Source organism: Balaenoptera musculus, chromosome 15, assembly GCF_009873245.2.
Source record: "Balaenoptera musculus isolate JJ_BM4_2016_0621 chromosome 15, mBalMus1.pri.v3, whole genome shotgun sequence".
In the NCBI taxonomy this organism is placed as follows: Eukaryota; Metazoa; Chordata; class Mammalia; order Artiodactyla; family Balaenopteridae; genus Balaenoptera; species Balaenoptera musculus.
Genome location: NC_045799.1, coordinates 70,566,110 through 70,584,443, shown reverse-complemented (window position 1 = coordinate 70,584,443; position 18,334 = coordinate 70,566,110). Strand labels below are relative to the sequence as shown.

At 54.5% G+C, this 18,334-nt stretch overlaps 1 protein-coding gene across 4 annotated transcripts in view; it reads right to left on the bottom strand.

Moving 5' to 3' along the window:
- Positions 1 to 2,587: 2,587 nt before the first annotated feature.
- The window catches only part of IL21R (interleukin 21 receptor), a 34,117-nt gene continuing 18,370 nt past the window's right edge, over positions 2,588 to 18,334 (bottom strand). For 3 of the 4 annotated variants that reach the window (XM_036824732.1, XM_036824733.1, XM_036824734.1), the window contains 7 exons: positions 17,121 to 17,223; positions 13,845 to 14,044; positions 11,485 to 11,630; positions 10,255 to 10,432; positions 9,696 to 9,792; positions 8,617 to 8,701; positions 4,811 to 6,824 (listed from right to left, as the gene is read on the bottom strand). In XM_036824732.1, coding sequence (XP_036680627.1) covers positions 6,060 to 6,824; positions 8,617 to 8,701; positions 9,696 to 9,792; positions 10,255 to 10,432; positions 11,485 to 11,630; positions 13,845 to 14,044; positions 17,121 to 17,223 — 1,574 coding nt within the window. In that variant the 3' untranslated portion in view covers positions 4,811 to 6,059. Of the gene's footprint in view, positions 3,436 to 4,810; positions 6,825 to 8,616; positions 8,702 to 9,695; positions 9,793 to 10,254; positions 10,433 to 11,484; positions 11,631 to 13,844; positions 14,045 to 17,120; positions 17,224 to 18,334 lie in introns of those variants that run through there. The other variant, XR_005016390.1, reaches the window with a different exon arrangement.

The window sequence follows — 18,334 nt, the reverse complement described above, 5'->3', positions numbered from 1 at the left end:
AGGATTTACTGTGTGGCATAGGGAATTAAACCCAATATCTTGTAATAACCTATATGGAATACGGAAAGAAAAAAAAAAGATACACACACGCAAAAACCCCAAAAAACGAATCACTAGGCTATACACCTGAAACTAACACAATATTGTAAACCAGCTATACTTCAATTTAAAAAAAAGAACCTACCCGTTCACCTTGTGTCCTCATCGCCACATTCCCACCGCATGGAGTTTCTGTGACAGTTGTGAAGCCACCTGACAGCGCTGGCAGATGCTAGTGGAGCCCCTGGACCGCAGCGTGGGGAGGGCACCGCCTTCAGCCGGCTCCTCAGCCAAGTTCCAGTGGTCACCAGCAGGTGGCAGCAGCAGCCCAACATCTCCGTTTCCTGCTGGTTCATCTGGGTCTCCAGATGTCTGTAGCTCGCTGTCTATCCACGTTTAAGGTTGAGATCAACAAAAGCTTGCTGGGGTTGGGGGGACTTGGCCACAGAGATGATGATAAAGTGACAACATTTTCTGAGCACTTGCAATGTGCCACGCTGCTCGCCACACTTCACACATATTAACTCTTGGTCTCACAACAGACCTAAGAAAGTATGTCCAATTAATATACCCATTTCATGTATGAGGAAACCAAGGCACAGGAAGTAAAATAATTCCTGCAGGTTGGAAGCTAGTAAGTGGATCTACTGGCTTCCCAACTCAGGCCATCCAGCCTCAAAGCTCTCCCCCTTGACACTTCTTTTTAGGGATGGGGTTTGCTTTGGGGTGGGCAGCCAGCATGATGCTGAGAGACCCACAAAATGGCAGAATGCAAAATTTCTTTTCTGGGAACATCACTTTTTAAGAGAAAACCCCTCACGCCTGTTGCCACTATAGATGAAGGAAGATCCCCAGCTGCTCCACAGTGTGAGCAGCGGGGGGAGGGGGGGTGTCTCTTGCTCCATTCACAGACTTCAAGGAGGCCCCTATTTTCACTTTCATGTCCCATTCTGGGCCATTTCCAAGTCCAAGGGCAAGTGGGTCCCTCCTGGTTTCAGTCCCCTCCCTCCTCTCTGCCCGCTTCTTTGTCAGTCACAACTCTGCCTTTGATTGATTGATTCATTCGTTCAGTATTTGCTGAGCACCTGCTATGTGCTATGTGCCAGGCACTATGCTAGGCTCTGAGACCGAGTAGTGGATAAAACAGACAAAATCCCTGTGCTAGTGGGACAGACAGTAAATATGATAAGCAAGTAAAAGACATATGTTAAAAGCACAATAAATGTTATGGAAAATAATAAATCTAGGTCTGTGGGGTGCTGCAGTTTTGAGTAAGGAGACTAGGGTGGGTCCCATTGTGAAGGTGACATTTGAGCAAAGACTTGACTCTGCTTGTTTTCCATTCATGTGTTGATGCTTCTTGACTGCAGGTGACCCCCTGTCCCATCCCCTTCATTGTGGAGAGTTTATACGCCTTTCTCCTTTGCTCTTGGTGTCATGATCTCCCCGGAGGGGAAGTACATGCGCTCACTCTGCCATCACCCACAGAAGGCCCGTTCTGGGTTTTGTTTTTGTTTTTGTTTTTTTTTGGCCGTGCAACGCGGCATATGAGATCTTAGTTCCCTGATCAGGGATCAAGCCCGCACCCACTGCAGTGGAAGCGTGGAGTCTTAACCACTGGACCGCCAGGGAAGTCCCCTATTCTGGGTTTTGATGGTGCATCTGGGGGGACCACAGCTGGGGCGGGCTGTGACGGGCTATCCTGCATGCAGTGCCAGCAGCAGCCCAGGCAAACCGAGTCCCCAGATGGGTGGGAGGAGGGGGGAAGAGGCTCTCCCTCCAACAAGAGGCCAAAAAGGAGCTGAGGATGCAGAGTGGAGAGCACGGACTCCGGGTGACTGGGCGAGTCACTGCCCCTCTGGGCCTCTGTTTCCCCAGCAGTAAAATGAAGGGCTGGGTCCAATTTGCACTCTCTCCCTCCTTCCCAAAGTAGATGGTCCGGGACATCCAGAGAGCATCCGAGGCTGAGACCTTGCAGTAACTGATGGGGAAATGTCTGGATGCTAGAGTTCTTGGGTTCTTTAAATCCTAGCACAGGGCAATGTCAGCTTCAGGGTATTTCTCTGGGAAGGAGACTGGAGAAGGGCTGGGACCACAGCACTTTCCTCATCTGACCCAGAGGCCAGCTGAAGGTGATGGCAGAGAAGCACATACACATTTAATGTCCCTGTCCTCATCCTCCCTTTTCATCCCCAGAGTCAGCCGAGAGGCTGATTCCTGCCCCACATTACAAAAGAGGAAACAGGTTCAGAGACAGCGAGCGACTTGCCCAAGGTCATTCATGATACATGATGGAGCCTGGTCCTCAGGCCCCTTTGAATGTGGTCCTTCCTTGGGATGGGAGGACAGTCCTCACTACAGGGATGAGATGAGAATACTGTCCAATACAAGTGACAGAAACCCATCCCAAACGTGCTTAAGCAAAAAAAAGGAAGCTTACAGCTCATTGATTCAGTCAGGATAGGCTGGGTTATGCTGTGCTAACAATCAGCCCCCAAATCTTAGCAGATTAGAATAAAAGGTTTATTTCTTGCTCACAATACGTGTCCATCACAGGTGAACTAGAAGTTCTGCTCCACATCTCCCCACTCGAGGCCCCGGGCTGATGGAGAAGCCACCATCTCACACATCACTGGTCACTGTGGCACAGAGGAACACTCTGAAGGGCATCACGACTGTCAGTTCAATGCTCTGGTCCAGAAGTGAGACTTGCCACTTCTGCTCACCACTCATTGGCCAATCCTGGTCATGTGGTGCCATCTGACCACAAGGCGGGGCAGAAGGCCAAGAGCTGGAAATACTTGGTGAACAGTATGACTTCCATACTCATCTACCTCAAAAGTCCAGGGGGAATGTAGTTTCAGGCATGGCTGGATCCAGGAGCTTAAGAGGATATTACCAGGAGTATATGCCCACTTCCCAGCTCTGGTTTCCAGTGTGTTGGCCTCATATTAGGTGAGCTGCTTCTTCCTGGTGCCCCCCTCCCCGGTCCCACCACCCAGCAGCTCCAGGCTCAGTCTAGCCCTACAGCTGAGCAGTCCCAGCAGGAAAAGCGTATGGACCAGCTTGGTCACATGTCTGACCCTGAACTGGCCCTGAGGCCAGGAGGATAGAATGCTCTCTTGGCCAGGCCTGGGTGACTCCCAGAGCTGGGGTCAGCTACCCCAACGATGCTGTGAGGGCAGAAGCACAGGCACCCACAGGTGTTTGCTGAGAGCTTCTTCGCCCCTGACCTAGGTGCCTTCCAGCGGAGCGAGGTGAGGATAGCTGGACTTGGGATCAGGAGCCCAGAGTTCAAGTTCTGACTCTGACATTTAATTCAGTGTGTGACCTCAGGCAAGTCAGCGGCCCCTTCTGCACCTTCATTTGTCAGATGGATATCCTGCCCCTCGGAGCCTGCAGATGGAAGAGGGCTGGGTCAGGAGCCCTGCCTCTGAAGACAGGGTCATTAGCAATTCTGGCCTGGACTCTGGGTGACAGGGAACTGCCTTCCCCACCCCCATGTGTTCAGGGCTGGGTCACACCTCCAGGACTTTGCTCAAGCTCTTCCCTCTGCCTGAGTAGCTGGTGTCCCTAACAACTCCTATTCACTTTTCAAAGCCCAACGAATACCACCTCCTCCCTGAAGCCCCCCGGGGCCTTCCTGCTGCCTGTCTTGGCTCCCACCCGTGGTGTGCCGGGGCTGCCTCCTACCAGCTAGGAGAGTTGATTGTAAACATCTCTTCCAACCGCATGTTTAAAGTCCTCAAGTTGGTAGCTTGAAATTGACCGTGGTGAAAGTGTTTACACCATGGAAATAAGCAAACACTGCAAATCAGGCTTTACTGGAGGCCCACTAGGTGCCTGATGGGGGTGTAAAGCAGTGAACAAAAGAGGCAAAGTTGTTGCCTTCGTGGAGCTTAGGTTTGATATTTCATCCTTGTCTCTAGCAACTGTTTATCTCCATCCACCTATCCAACTGCTCTTCCTTCAAGCCTTTACCATGAGCTGGGTCCCCTTCAAAGACAGAGCTGTTGAGGAACCACATCTGGCCCAGGCCAGAGCCCCATCCCCCCGCCCCCCGGCCTGGCATCAGCCAGTGTCCCAGGTGTCCCCTTCCCCTACTCCCCGGCCCAGAGCTGTGTGTGCTGGAGAGAGAGCTGAGCTGCTTCCACGGGGAGCCTGGGGCTCACGGGGTGCCTGGAACCTGTGGCCTCCGTGAGGGTGTGAAAACCACAGCACACCTTGACCCAAGCATCTCCAGGGTGACGGTGGGGGATGGTGAGGGCTGCTCACACCTGCGGGAGCTGTGGTTTCGCACTTGGGCTCCCATCCGAGCCTCACACCTTGATCCCAGGTTAACAGTATCACTATTAAGACCATCAATGTTGTAGAACTTTCAGAACCAAGGAATCCCATGTTCTCTCAGTGACTTCTTCCAATCATCCCCTTTTACAGAAGAGTCACAGAGAAACTATCAGCAGGATCGACAGCTCAGCCCTCGTCCAAAAGCAGAGACAAGCCAGAGCTTCGGGCATTGGCCGGCATGCAGCCTGGCCTTTGGGGAGGACCACAGGCCAGGCAGGTCCAGGCCAGGGTAGGGATTCCCCTCAGGGCTCTGAGAGCCGGTGGCTGAATCAGACTCTGCTATTTTAACCCTGCTTCGTGGCCTCGAAAAGGCTGCCTCTAAAGGTGAGCACCCTTAGGAGGAAAACGATCTCTTTTCTTTCTTTCTTTTTTTAAAGTATGAGTTGTATGCAATATGCAGCACCAATATGGAGCTCCTGTCCAAAGCTGAGGTTCAATAAGGTGCCTTCAAAACGTCACAAAGAAGTATTTTCTTAGCATCTTAAATTCACATTTCAGCCGTTTCTCCGACAAATCATCAAAAAGAACTTGACTTCCTCCAATTCCCCAGGACAAGCAAGTAAGACGCCAGGGGATCAGGACCACCGTGTCATTACTGCCGAGTCCGGCCTGCGGCCCTCCCCAACGTGAGTGCCAAGGGGAGCGTCCTCTCGCTGTCTCCCAGCACCTGCATGTACTCAGTAAATGTGCTCCGTAAATATTTCTGGGGTGCATAAAGGGAACAACAAAATGGGCAGCAGGAGCCAGAAAAAGAAATCTTGGTTGGTGAGGGGCTGATTCTAAGAAACTAAGCTGATTTTAAACCCGGAATCCCCCAAGTGCCCCTCTGCAGGGTGGGACAGCCCGCAGGTACCTGGGCTGTGTCTGGTTTCTCACTCCCACCCACCTCCAGCACAAGCCTTGGTCCTGGCCGCAGAAGGAAGGAAGCTGACGTTTATTGAGAGTCTGGGCTGCACACTGTACGTGGGCGACCTCTCCAATTTCTCCCCAGGGTAGGTCAGGCCGCCCCCATTATTAAGACAGGAAACTCCAGCCCAGAGAGGGGAAGTGACTCACCCAAGAAGGCACAGCCAGGAGGTGTCAGAGTCAGGATTCAGAGCCAGGTCCACCGGCTCCCCCCAAAATCTTCCCACCCCCGGGGTCACTGTGGGCTCGCTTGGTCCCCTTCCCCTCCCCCTGAAAGGCGGTAAGGAACAGTTTGGACTTTATGTGGCTCTGCAGGCAGGACCTGGGGGGCTGGGCTTGGTGTCTGTCCCAGGCAGTGCCCTGGTCCCAGCAGGCCCAGTGGGCAGCACTGGACCAGCCTCTCGGCACGTGACCCGGGGGTCACCCACGTGCCTCGGAGGGAGGGAGACTGTCATCACGTGCCCACAGACACGCGTGCCGCTCACATTCGCGCACACAGGAAGCTCACGCCGGCACAGACACACGAGTGGCATTGGGAATATGGCAGAACCACGGGCGAGCTCCGTGTCCACAGGCACGCAGGCTACTCACACGCGCAGCCACGCCAGTGGGCACCTGAGCCCCAGACACGCGCTGTAAACACCAGGCTCAGGGGTCCCATCTGGGAGACCGAGGGCTGCAGGCCTCTTTACACCTCAGCCCAGGTGACCCCGTCCGTGGCTCGTGGCTCAGTGGCATGGCCGGCTCTGGACGGCCAGGCAGCCTCACTAGCTGACCTGGGGCCCAGGCCCTGCAGGTGGAGGGGCCGTGACCACCCACTGGCGGAGGTAGCTCCTGGGGGGCCCTTCGTCCCTGGGGCTACTGAAGTCATGCTCCACGGGGCTGCCGCAGTCAGAGTCCGCGAAGCCGCTGTCAAACGTGTCCATGTCCAGGCCAGCTGGGGGCGAACCTGCCTCGCTGTCCGACACCCCTCGGGGCGACTCGCCATCCCAGGGCGGCCCGGGGGCCCAACCCTCTTCGTCCTTGAGGTGCAGCTTTATCCTGTCAAGGAGGCTGCCCAGGGGGCCCCCCGGCCCGGCAGGGCCACTGGCTGAGACGAAGCCACAGGATAGGACGGTGGCCCCCGTGCCCAGGAGCGAGTCCTCCGTGCCCGGGCCAGGCTCCAGGCCGGTGTCCAGGTTCAGGGCTGGGTAGCCGTCATCCCCGCAGGTGCAAGGCCAGGCGCACAGCCCCTCTGCGTCCACCACGGTCACCGTGTCGATGGATAGCAGGCCGTACGGCCGGTCCCTCTCCTGGCTGTGAGCTGAGCTGCCCAAGCTGCCGGCGGTGGAGCGGGCTGGGCCCCAGGAGCCCGGCTCAAGCACCCCGTCGGCTTCCACCAGGTCTGGGGGCTCCGGCAGCTCTGTGGGCACCAGCCCCTTGGCTGCAGTCTGCGGTGGGCACTGGCTGTGCATCTCCAGGGACAAGGGCACCCCTGGGCTCCAGGATCTCAGCTCCAGGCTGGAGGCAGTGAAGGGGGTGCCCACCCATTTCTGCGAGAGAGAAGAGGAGGGAGAGTCATGGATGGGATGGGGGACAAGGGGCGGCAGGGGAGCATGTCAACAGACAGACACAGAGACCAGACAGACAGCAAGAGAGAAAGAGACAAAGACTCCAGAAGATAAAGAGAGAGATGGGGGTGGGGGGAGATGAGCACCGTGCTGTGTCCCTGTCGAGGGACAGTCCCTGCCGCTGTCCCGGCCTCCCTGGGCCTCAGTCTCCCTGCCTGTAGCAGGGAGCCACGGCCCTCAGCAGCCTGCAAGCGCAGACAATCCGCTGCGCAGTGGCCTGGGGTCTGTATGGGTGTGGGTCCAAGATTCCCGAGCTGTGGGGACGAGGGGCAGGAGGCCCTGAGAGCTGAGTGACAGAGCCCCCACCAGGCCTTCTGTTTTATGTCCTCGGGGAGATTTCTTGAAACCATGCATTCTTCTGTTTGTGTCCTCATCAGAGTGGACACATGACCAGGGAAGAAGCCCCAATTCTTCTGGTCACGGCTGTGTCCCCAGAGGCTCACACAGTGCCTGGCGCACAGTAGGCACCCAATAAATGTATATTAACTAAATGAATGAATGGAGTGAATCAAGGACCAGCCACTCAGAATAGATAAGGGCTGTGGGGTGACAATGGACTGAGGCAGCCGTCCCTAAACTTTAAGGATCCCCCTGCCCTCACCTGCCAGGGGTCCCACTCATGACACAAGGTCTCCATCCAGTTGGCAGAGAAAATCCCTGAGAACCAAAATCTCCCAGTTTTGAGCCTACTCCATCAGAAAGCTCCTCTCAGAACCCTGCTGAGGCCGCCACCACTGATTTGAAGTCACTTCTCAGCTGTGTGGCCTTGAGCCAGTTACTTACCCTCTCTGTGCCTCAGTTTCTGCATCTGTAAAATGGGCCTGCTAATAGTCCCCACTCCACAGGGTGGTTGTGGGGATTAAATGATAAATTAAATAACATCTGTGGCGCTCCTAGCAGAGTGCCTGGTGCACAGCAAGTGCTGTATGAGTATTGGTAAAACAAACACAAAATAGATGTGATATTTGAGCTTCAGGGAAAGTGCAGAGAAAAGAGGAAAGAGTCTATCCAATGTGGGCTGCAGCCTAGGCTCCTCCCCTGCCCGGCTCTGAGCCTCGGTCTCCTCGGTCTCCTCGTGGTTCCCCCGGGATGGTGGAGCACCCCCCCTCCCCACCTGCAGGGGCTGCTAAGAGGATGAAAGGGTGGAGGTGAGACAGCGCTCAGTGAGCGCCAGGCAGACAGCAAGTCGCACTTCCTGACTTCCAGGCTCTGCTGGAGCAGGTGGGTCACCACATCCTCTCTGCGGTGACTGCCGCCACCGGGTGGGTGGTGGTAAATAGGCACAGAGAACCCAAGGGCGATGGCGCTGGTAGCAGGGGTTGGGGCCTGGATGGGGCTGGTGTATTTTGCAGGCAGTGCCATATCCTTCCCAGAAGCTGCTCCCTCCCCACCTCCACAGCAAGGGCTTCTACCAAAGGACCAGGAGACCACTTTGTGGCTCAAGGGACCACCCGGCTCACCCTCTCTCCCAGTTTGGCTCCTCGGGCTGGGAAATGCTGCAGGATCTTGTTTAATTCTTAGGCCAACTCTGCCCCACTGGAAGTATTTCCTGCACTTTGCATGTGCAGAGACTGAAGCCTGGTTCCCGGCGGGGTCGGGGATCTGGGTGCCCCAGGCCTACAGGGTGGGGTTGGTGGTCTAGGTGTGTGGGTGGAAGCAAGCTCCCAGAGGGTGAGAGGCTCCCAGGGGCTCAGCACGTGGTGGGGACACTCACCTTGAAGTCTCCGCTGTGGCCCATGTACAGGGGCTGGAAGAAGGGCTCTGGGCTGGGCACCTGCACCCACACCTTTTTCCATAGCCTGGGAGGGCAGAGACGAGGTGAGCCCCCCCGCATCTCCCAGAGGGCAGCCGGGCCTCCCGCTCAGATGCTCCCCAAATGTGTCCTGCGGGAGGCTCAGAGCCTCCAAGACACACCCAGGCCCCTCCCTTCCGCCCCTCTGCCCCAGGCCTCAGTTTTCACATCTGTAAAATGGGGCAGCGAGTCTCCTGAAGGTGCTCCGAGTTTAAGGGCTTGGCTGCCTATTCTCTGCTGAGCCAGTGCTGGCCCCTGAGCCTTGACTTCCTCCTCCACCACCAGGGATGAGCCAACAGCCAATTCCGTGGGGCTGTAGGGAGGGGTCAGGAAGCGTAGGCACAGCACCAGGCACCCCAGCACCCAGAGACTGGCCTGCAACACCCTCTGTGATTCGCAGGCTTCTCTGCGTTGAACAGGGTATGCAGGGCCCCCGCCCAGCGTCTGCCACGTAGCAAGGGCTCAGCCTCAGCCAGCAGCACGCACGAAGGCCAGGGGAGCTTAGGTTTTATCAATGTTTTTAATCAGCCTCAGCCTTTCTCTCGATGGCCAGAAACCCAATACATAAAGAGATAAAAGCAAAACCTCTGGTTTTGAAGCAGGATTGTCGGGCGGGTTATCCTACCAGCCCTTCACTCCCACCTGGCGGGCCCTGCCTGACCCTCAGGACTCAAAGCTTAAAATTCACTGGACAAGATCACAGCTGAGGTCACTGTTATGAGCACAGGTAGACATTCCTTCTCCTCCACTTCACTGCTGTGTGACTTTGGGCAAGTTCCTAGACAGCTCTGTGCCTCAGTTTCCCCATTTGTCAAATGGAAGTAAATGCCATGTATCAAGCGCATATGGCTGCTGTGAGGGTTAAGCATGTGCTCTACACAGTGCCCAGTAAACGGTTTATTATCACCATCACTGTCATTACTATTGTCGTGGTGACAGGTGTGTCCCCCAGTCCTGGCCCAGGCTGACCCCCTCCCTGCCACCCTGTTCCCTGGCCTCACCTCCAAGGCAGGTGGATCTTCAGGCCTAAGAAGACAAGGATGGGGCATACGAGGACCAGGATGGGAAGCAGTTGAGGGTACAAGTCTCCCTTTATCTCTGGGAAGGAAGAAAACTCTGGGTGAAATTGACCAACCTCTACGAGAGGCCACCCAGGCTGGCTGTGGAGGGCAGTGGGTCTGGGCTGGAGTGGAAGGGGGTGGGAAGGCTGCTGGTGCCTCGCAGTGGGATGGACCTGGCTTCAACTCCTGCTCCCACCCCCACCCTAGGCAAGTGATTTCATCTCTCTGAACCTCAGTTTTCTCATCTGCAAAATGGGGATAATAATTCCCACTTCACAGATACATTAGGAGGATCAAAGGCCCTGCCAGGAGAAGCACCTGGCACCCAATGCAGGGCCTGGCAAGCAGGGGCCCCAGAAATGCTGTGGAACAGCTACAAGGGGTTGCATGACTGAGTGGGTACCTTCCAGCCGTGCTGAAAATCTCAGGGCTCAGGGCTGCTGCACTAGGACAAGATTTAGTACAAGGAGTGGGTGTCCATCCCTGCTTCACATCTTACCTTCTGGCTGGGTGTGAAAGACGACTGGGTCACTCCACTCGCTCCAGGTCCCCTGGAAGGAGGAGCCAGGCTGGGGCCCTGCCCGCACCTGCAGCTCGTAGCTTGAGCCTTTGTGGAACTCCAAGGGGAGGAGAGAGACGCTTCTCGAATCCACTGAGATCAGCTTTTTCCCTGGACTCTGCCAACACAGGGAAAGGATGCACTGGGTTAGGACCACCCAGGCCAGCCCCCGCCTCCAGCAGAACCACCCTTTACCAGCCCCCAGGAAAGGGGTGGAGCTTCTCCTGGCAAGTCTCTGCCCCCTCCACAAGAATCAGTGTGAGTTCTGGCCACTCCAGTGTGGGCAGCACAGAGCCATGGGCGCTGCCCCGGCCTTGCCTGTGATACAGTGCTTTGTTCGGTTTCTCTCTGATCCCAGCTCAGTCACTCACAGCCCCACAGGGGACCCTTCCTGCTGGGCCTGGGAATGTCCCAGGAACAGCAGTGGTCATTCCTGGGAATGTTTAGCTGGCAGCATTCCAGACTTTGGACACTTCTGTAATTCTTCAACAGTGGGTATTTTCAATAGTGGGCATTTCTGGGCGTCTTTAACTACAGGCATCTTAGCAATGGGTACCTCTGGAAGTCTTCCACTGGGGACCGTCTAAACTATGGCATTTATGAAAATCTTAAACTGAGACCATTCTAAATGGATAATTAGAACACTTCAGCTGTGACTGTTCTAAATAGTGGGCCATTCTGGAACTCTCCAACATTCTAAACAAAGAATGCCTCTAGAAGCCTTCACATTTGAAACAACGGTCCCTTTGACACTGAACTTTCTTGGTTATTGATACTTCTGGAACTCTCCAACTATGGCCATTCTAAGCAAAGCGGGAAGGTTCCGGACTGCCCCATTTCTGAAACTTCTTCTACTGTGACGGTACTAGACTTGAGATAGAACCAGGGACAGTGCAGATCCCTTCCTCCTTGGCACACCGATAGAGGGGGAAACAGGGACAGGAAGGAATGAATTTTAAGGGGTCTCCTACCCCAGGGAGAAATGAGGCAAGGGCAGCACGGAGTGAGAGAGCGCAAGGGAGAGCGTCCATCCCTGGCGAGTCCCTGGTTTCCACTCTGGACTGTGAATTACAAGCTCACCTGTGTCTGCCCCTCCCCCCAACCCGGATGCTCAGCACTGCCCCTCCCCCTCCCCACCCCCACCTCGCCCCAATCCTCTGAGGGTCTCACCAGAGCCAAGGGGTCTCCAAGCTTCCTGTACCGCAGCTCATACTGAAGTTTGCCCTTCAGCGCGTAGAAATTGTAATTGGAGCTCCAGGAGATGTTATATTGTCCGGAGAAGGTCACGGTCACGTTGAAAGGGGGAGATGGCTTGACTTAGAGGAAAAAGTCAGAAAGATAAAATGGGATGAGATTTTGCAGCAGTTGAGAATGATGTGGTGATGTGAATAGATGCTCTCCTTGATGAGATCAAGACTAATGACCCTGAATCACTTGGGGTAAAGCATTCCCTGTCTCTGGGCCTTAGTTTACTCATCTGAGAAATGAGAGATTTAGATGAGTCTAAAGGGTGGGTGCTACGACTCAGGGGGGCAAGAATGCAGACCGGCGTGGCTGGGGGGAAAAAAACCAACGAGACCCACTCATTCTCCATTTCTGTTCTAAATGATGGCATCATTTTCTTTTAACTCTAGCTTTCTTGAGAAGTCAAAAGACTGTAATTAGCATCATGCTAATTAATTAGCACTAATTATGCTAATGATGGAAGTTACCACCTCTGAGTGCCTGCCGGGCTGCTCTACAACGAGCATTTTGACGCCCGCAGGGGTCCTGGGAATTCGATGTGACTGTTGGCATCTCCCAGACATCTTCTGGAAAGTGCGGGAGCAGAGATTTGGGCCACAACACCACGCCCTCCTGGGCTCTGTGATCCGGCTTGCCATATGCCCCTGTCTTGGGGATCTTAGCTCCTTGGGACAGGGGTTTTGTTCTCCAGGTCAGTGCTGTGTCCGCAGCTCCTAGGACAGAGCCGGCACACAGCAGGCCCTCAAGAGATACTTGTTAAACCAACAAATGAACCTTCCAGGGATTCCAGAAAGGAACTCTGAGGCTTCGGACGACTCAGCACCAAGGCCTGCGATGGGAGAAGGTGAGTGTTCGGGAGGCTGCGGCGAGGGCTTTATTGTCATTGCTATTCCAGCCATGGGTCCTTTGGGACTGGAATAACTGCTAAGCCCTCTCTTCTTTTCCCCAGGCCGACGGAGACCTGGTTTTCCACTTCCCTGTACGTCCTGGGCTGGGTGGTGAGGACCAGAGCTGGGGATCAGGGATGGGGTCAAGGACGGGGGCCCAGAGCCCAGGAGGGGGAAGGGAGTAGAACACTGCCCCCTGCCAAATCTGGGCACAGGCCTGGCTTCAGGCCCTGGCAGGGAGGAGGAGAGGGAGGGGGCCAGAGAGAAATGGGACTTGGAGCCACCCTGTGAGGTGGAGGGGCCGTGAAGCGGTTCCTTCTCCTCTGAAGGGGTAGGAGGAGGCTTGCTGTCTGCCCAGCTCACTCAGAGGGGTAAGAGGGCGCCCCTGCTCCGTGAACTCGCCATGCCTGGATCTGCATGGCTGAGTGAGCGTGTGCGTATGTGTGCATATGGGCGTGTGTGAGAGAGCGTGGGCCTGTGGCCGGGCTGGCTAGGCCGAGGGCTGCTGGGACACCCGTGCATTTGTCCAAGGCTGTATTTATGAGTGTGTGTGTGAGAGACTCTGGGTGTGTCTGCGTGTGTGTGAATCTTCATTCACACCTTGTGCGGTGCGACGCCCACTCAGCGAAGTGGTGCAAACCTGGACCCCCTCCAGGTGACAGACACCCTCTCACCCCCCTGCCCCACCACTGGGAACCTAGGGCCAAAATCCCCCAGAGATTCCTCGCAGAGGCTGGGCCTTCCCGAGGAGGGCAGGACTCTCTTAGTAGTCTGCGTTTGCATGCCTCTGAGCACGGGCTTCTCACCCCCTCCGTGGAAATCCCACTTTGGACACACACACACACACACACACACACACACACTAAAAGTTGCCTCCTGGACCCGCCCTGGTTCTGGACCCACAGAGACAACTGCTTCCACCAGCCAGGCCCACCCCTGCTCCTGGACTCCTCCCTACCCCCAGCCTGGAGGGAAATTCCAGGCCTCACTGGAGCTAATGAATGGGAGAAAACTCAGGAAGGTTTTTCTCTTGGGACTCAATGTCCCCACTTGCCTCATAATGTAGACAGAATCCCTAAGAGTCAGGGTTAAAAGGGCCCTCACTCTACAAATAGGGAACCGGTCCAAGTTCACAGATAGGCAGGGGCTGAGCCAGAACTGAAGGCCAAGATCCTGGGTCCCAGTCCAGCTCCTTTGCACACAGCTGCTGCCTCTCTTTCGTTAAAGCTCAAACCTAGTTATCAACCCATCACACCTTAGTAAACATCAGTGCATCTACAGAGCAGAACTCCAAGGGGAGGTAAGGACATAGGACAGGTCAGCTATGATGGTGGGGGAAGGGGAGCCGTCTCAGGGACCATGTGTCCTCCTCAGCTCTGGGGTCCAAGGGATACTCACTGCTTTTAGCCAGGATGAAGCTGCCGCACTCCTGGGAGTGGTTGCCGGTCTGGTCTGTCATGTTGACACTGAAAACGTCGTCGGCCATGAATTGGAACACATCCATGTGGCACGTGTACTCCGCATGCGTGGCGTTGCGGGTGGACCAGCAGAGGCTGCAGGAGGTGACCTCGTCCTCCAGTTCTCCATATGAGTCTTGCCTTCAAGGACAGAGCAGCTGGTTATGGCTGGAAGGCAGCGGGGCTCAGGGCACAGGGCCAGGACCCAAGCCCAGAATCTTGGGGCTGGGAGGGAGTTGAGGTGGCGCCGGAGGTCACCTGGTCCAACTACCCCTTTCCCCGGGAAGATACTCCTCCCCTGAAGCAGCCCTGATGGATGGTGTCCAGGCGTGGCTTGTATGCCTCCAAGGGACTGGGAACTCACTACCTCATTTAAGGACAGCAGCTCTTAACTTTGGAAATTTGGGCCATTCTTGCCTGGACTGAGCCTAAATCTGTCCCTGTCATTTCCATCAGCTGTATCACTGTCCTACAGAAAGGGTGCTAAGCATTTCAGTTCTCCTTCCTGCCCTCTTCTGTCCAACATCTGCTGAATACCTAATAAGTGCTTGTGCTCAGGGCCAAGATAAGAGCCAAATGAACTTCATCCCCTGCTTTGGGTGAACTACCAGGGAGGCTATTGGTATAAGGGTGGGGGGAAATGCTCTGGCTTTTTAACTGCCAGTGGGCAGAAACAGTGGGTTTTGAAGTATGTATAGGAGTTCACCAGATATTTATTTCCCTACCTACATCTTCAGGCTGTGAACATGACCACCCTTGAGGGCTAATATGGATGTGTGGACTCAGTTCTTTGCTAAATATTTGCTGGAATAGAAACTTCTGCTGAATAAAGGGTCTCTAAACCTCTTGCACAGCAGCCAGGAGGATCTTTAAAAACTCCCTGTCATCCCCATGCCTAAAACCCTCGGTGGCTTCTCATCACCCACACAATAAAAGCTGGCCCTTGCTTACCTCTCATCTCCTTTGCTTGTTATTCTCTCTCACACTGGGTCACTCTGCTCTGGCCCCACTGACCTCCTCGCACTTCCTCAGACTCATTAGTCTCTCCCTACCTCAGGATCTTTGCACTTTCAGTGCCCTCTGCCTGGACTGCCCTTTCCCCAGCTCACTGGCTGCCTCCTTCTCACCCAGAGAGGCCTGCCCCGACCACCCTGGCTAAAGCAGACCTTCCCCCCATGCCACTTGCTTTCTCAGAAAGCATCCTGTTGGTTGTTTACGTGTTTCTTGTCTATCTCCCCAGCCACTCCCCGCCTGCAGTGAATCAGCTCCGGGACCAGCTGGGACCTTGTTGGTCTTAGGCTCTACTGGGCCCCCAGTGCCTGCAAGTGTCTGGCAAGAGCTTAATAAATATGTTCTGAAGAAGTAAGTGAATGAACGAATGAATTGGTGATGACAGAATGAAAGCCAGCTGTTCTTTATCCTGAGCAGCACATTGACAAAGACTCTCCTTGAGCAGGCTCAATTCAGGCTCCTCGGAACTCTCTCCTCAACCAGGCCCTGACTTTGGGACTTCCACGCTCGTCTCTGCATTGTCTAATTTTAGCAAGAATCCTGCTAAGTCATTTTAGCCAGAGTCTTCCATCCTTGATATCTGATCGAATTCCTCATCCTCCACCACCCCCGGGTGATGTAGGCTCACCCTGGGCTGCCATTAGCAAGAATCCTGTTAAGTCAGTTTAGCTGGAACCCCCCTTACCCTGATGTTTCCTCTTAGTATTTTTCCATCCATTGACCTGCTCCTTGGCTATAAATTCCTAATTTTCCTTGTTGTATTCGAGTTGAGCCCAAGCTCTCTTCCCCACGCCAAAACCCCACGCAGCGGTCGTCCCTACACCGATCATGATGGTCTTTTTTTTTTTTTTAAAGAATCCCTTATATATTCTTTTTTAAAAAAATAAATTTATTTACTTATTTATTTTTGCCTGCGTTGGGTCTTCGTTTCTGCGTGCGGGCTTTCTCTAGTTGCGGCGAGAGGGGGCTCTCTTCATTGCGGTGTGCAGGCTTCTCATTGCAGTGGCTTCTCTTGTTGCGGAGCATGGGCTCTAGGTGCGTAGGCTTCAGTAGTTGTGGCACGTGGGCTCAGTAGTTGTGGCTTACGGGCTCTAGAGCGCAGGTTCAGTAGTTGTGGCACACGGGCTTAGTTGCTCCACGGCATGCGGGATCTTCCAGGACTAGTGCTCGAAACTGTGTCCCCTGCATTGGCAGGCGGATTCTTAACCACTGCGCCACCAGGGAAGCCCGATCATTATGGTCTTGAATAAAGTCTGCCTTACCATTCTTTAACAAGTGCAGGGGCTTCCCTGGTGGCGCAGTGGTTAGGAATCCGCCTGCCAATGCAGGGGACACGGGTTCGTGCCCCGCTCCGGGAAGATCCCACATGCCGCGGAGCGGCTAGGCCCGTGAGCCACAACTACTGAGCCTGCGCGTCTGGAGCCTGTGCTCCGCAACCGGAGAGGCCGCGACAGTGAGAGGCCCGCGCACCGCGATGAAGAGTAGCCCCCGCTCTCCGCAACTGGAGAAAGCCCTTGCGCAGAAACGAAGACCCAACACAGCCAAAAATAAATAAATAAATAAATAAATTTATTTAAAAAAAAAAACAAGTGCAATGAAAAATTTTTCTTTAACAATAGGGACCCATGAATCTTGGAGTCAGACTGCCTGTGTTTGAATCTCACCTCCACCATTCACTGGCTGTGTGACCTTGGGCAAACTGCATAACCTCTCTGAACCCTAGTGTCCTCGTTTGTTAAACGGGAGTAATAATTGTGAGGATGGGAATTGATGGTTCATGTGAAGTGTAGCAGGATGCCGGGCATGTATTCAGTGTTCAAAAAAATCATGTGGCAGTCTGGTCATCCTGGGGTCTCAAAACCACAGTCTGGCCTGTGTGGGCAAGAGAGTATGGTCTTTGGAGCCCTGCTCACTGGACAAGTCTCGTGAGTCCTGCATGGGCATCTGTAAGATAGGCACAGTGATTCCCAGCTCTCAGTCCCAGATCACGGTCAGTGATTCTCAGCTCATGGTGAAACCAAATGCTGTTGGTGAAAGTGCTGAGAGAGCCCCCAGAAGTGGCAGCCATTATTTTTATTGCTAAACTACCTGCCAGGCACACAGTAGGTCCAACTCAGTCTGTGGCCTCTGGCAGTCCTGCCTCACCCCAGCCCTGCAGGGCTACCCTGAATAGCATCCCTGAGGCTGGCAAGGCCTGGCCACTTACCAGGTGAGGGTGAGCGTGCCAGGGTGCGGGGCCCATGTCTCCAGGATGCAGGTGACCGTCTGGATGTAATCGGTGTAGCAGACGAGGTCTGAGCAGCCGCAGGCTGGAGGGTCAAGGGAGACAGAAACCTTGGTGTTGGGGGGGGCCGGTCGGGGGCAGCAGAGCTCATCACCCCCTCAGCCCCTTGAGGGCTGGAGGATGAGGGGAAGCAGGGGTCCCAGGGCCAGGATGAATATGACAACCCTAGGGCCACTAAGATAAAGTCCTGGAGCAAGGGGGTCCTTGCCACTTAAGAATTCTATTTTTGAGCCCCCAAAGTTGCGAGGTTGGCTATGGAGACAAGACTCTCTTAACGATAAACATCATAAACTAAGCGGGTCCCCACCCAGCGCCCTCCCCACAAGCCCTGTGTCCAGACACCAGGTCAGCAGCCCTCCTGGCCGGCCTCCCTCTCAAGGTGGTGTGTCCTGAACTCCCCGGTTGCCGGGGGAACCTGCACATCCCGCGAGAGGGATTCATGTGGTCAGTGAGAGACCACATGCTCCCTCTGTTCCCCGCAGCTGGTCCAAGACAGGACACGGACCTCGGTGACCTGGCAGTGCTTCGAGGGAGCGAGAAGCCTTCAGAAAACTGAGAAGCCCTTGGATACTTTTGCCAAGATGTCTGTATTATCCTACTGCCCAAACCATCGCCACCAGCACCAACCAAGTGACACAGGTATGGTCCCCCTCAGGCAATTTTATTGGAAGATTGGATACTCTCCCAACTCCAACATTAATTGCTTTACTTTGTGCTAAAAATGTTCGACAAAATCCAGTTAATAAGTTTTAGTTTAGCTTTGTTTTGTAAGATCAAGTGCCAACGCTGCTCTTCCCCCTGCCTCCACCCCCCACTATTTACCAGAAATTTGTTCCCCTTTTAAATGGATTCGTTCTTAGTGGCTTTTTCCTATTTTTCCTTGACTAATGAAGATCCAGGGGGTAGCAGTACATTCCTCCTGGGTCTCCATCTAGGTCAGAAGCTGGATTTGCAGTCAAGAACACTGTCACTGGAAACATCCTTTATTTCTACTCCCATCACATTTTACAAATGAGAACACTGAAGCTCTGAGACTGGGCTACACCTCTTGTCTCGCTCTTGGTCTGGGCTCATGAGACCCAGGAAAGGCAAAATCTAATCTGTGCTGGTTCTTCACATCCACACACATGGCAGAC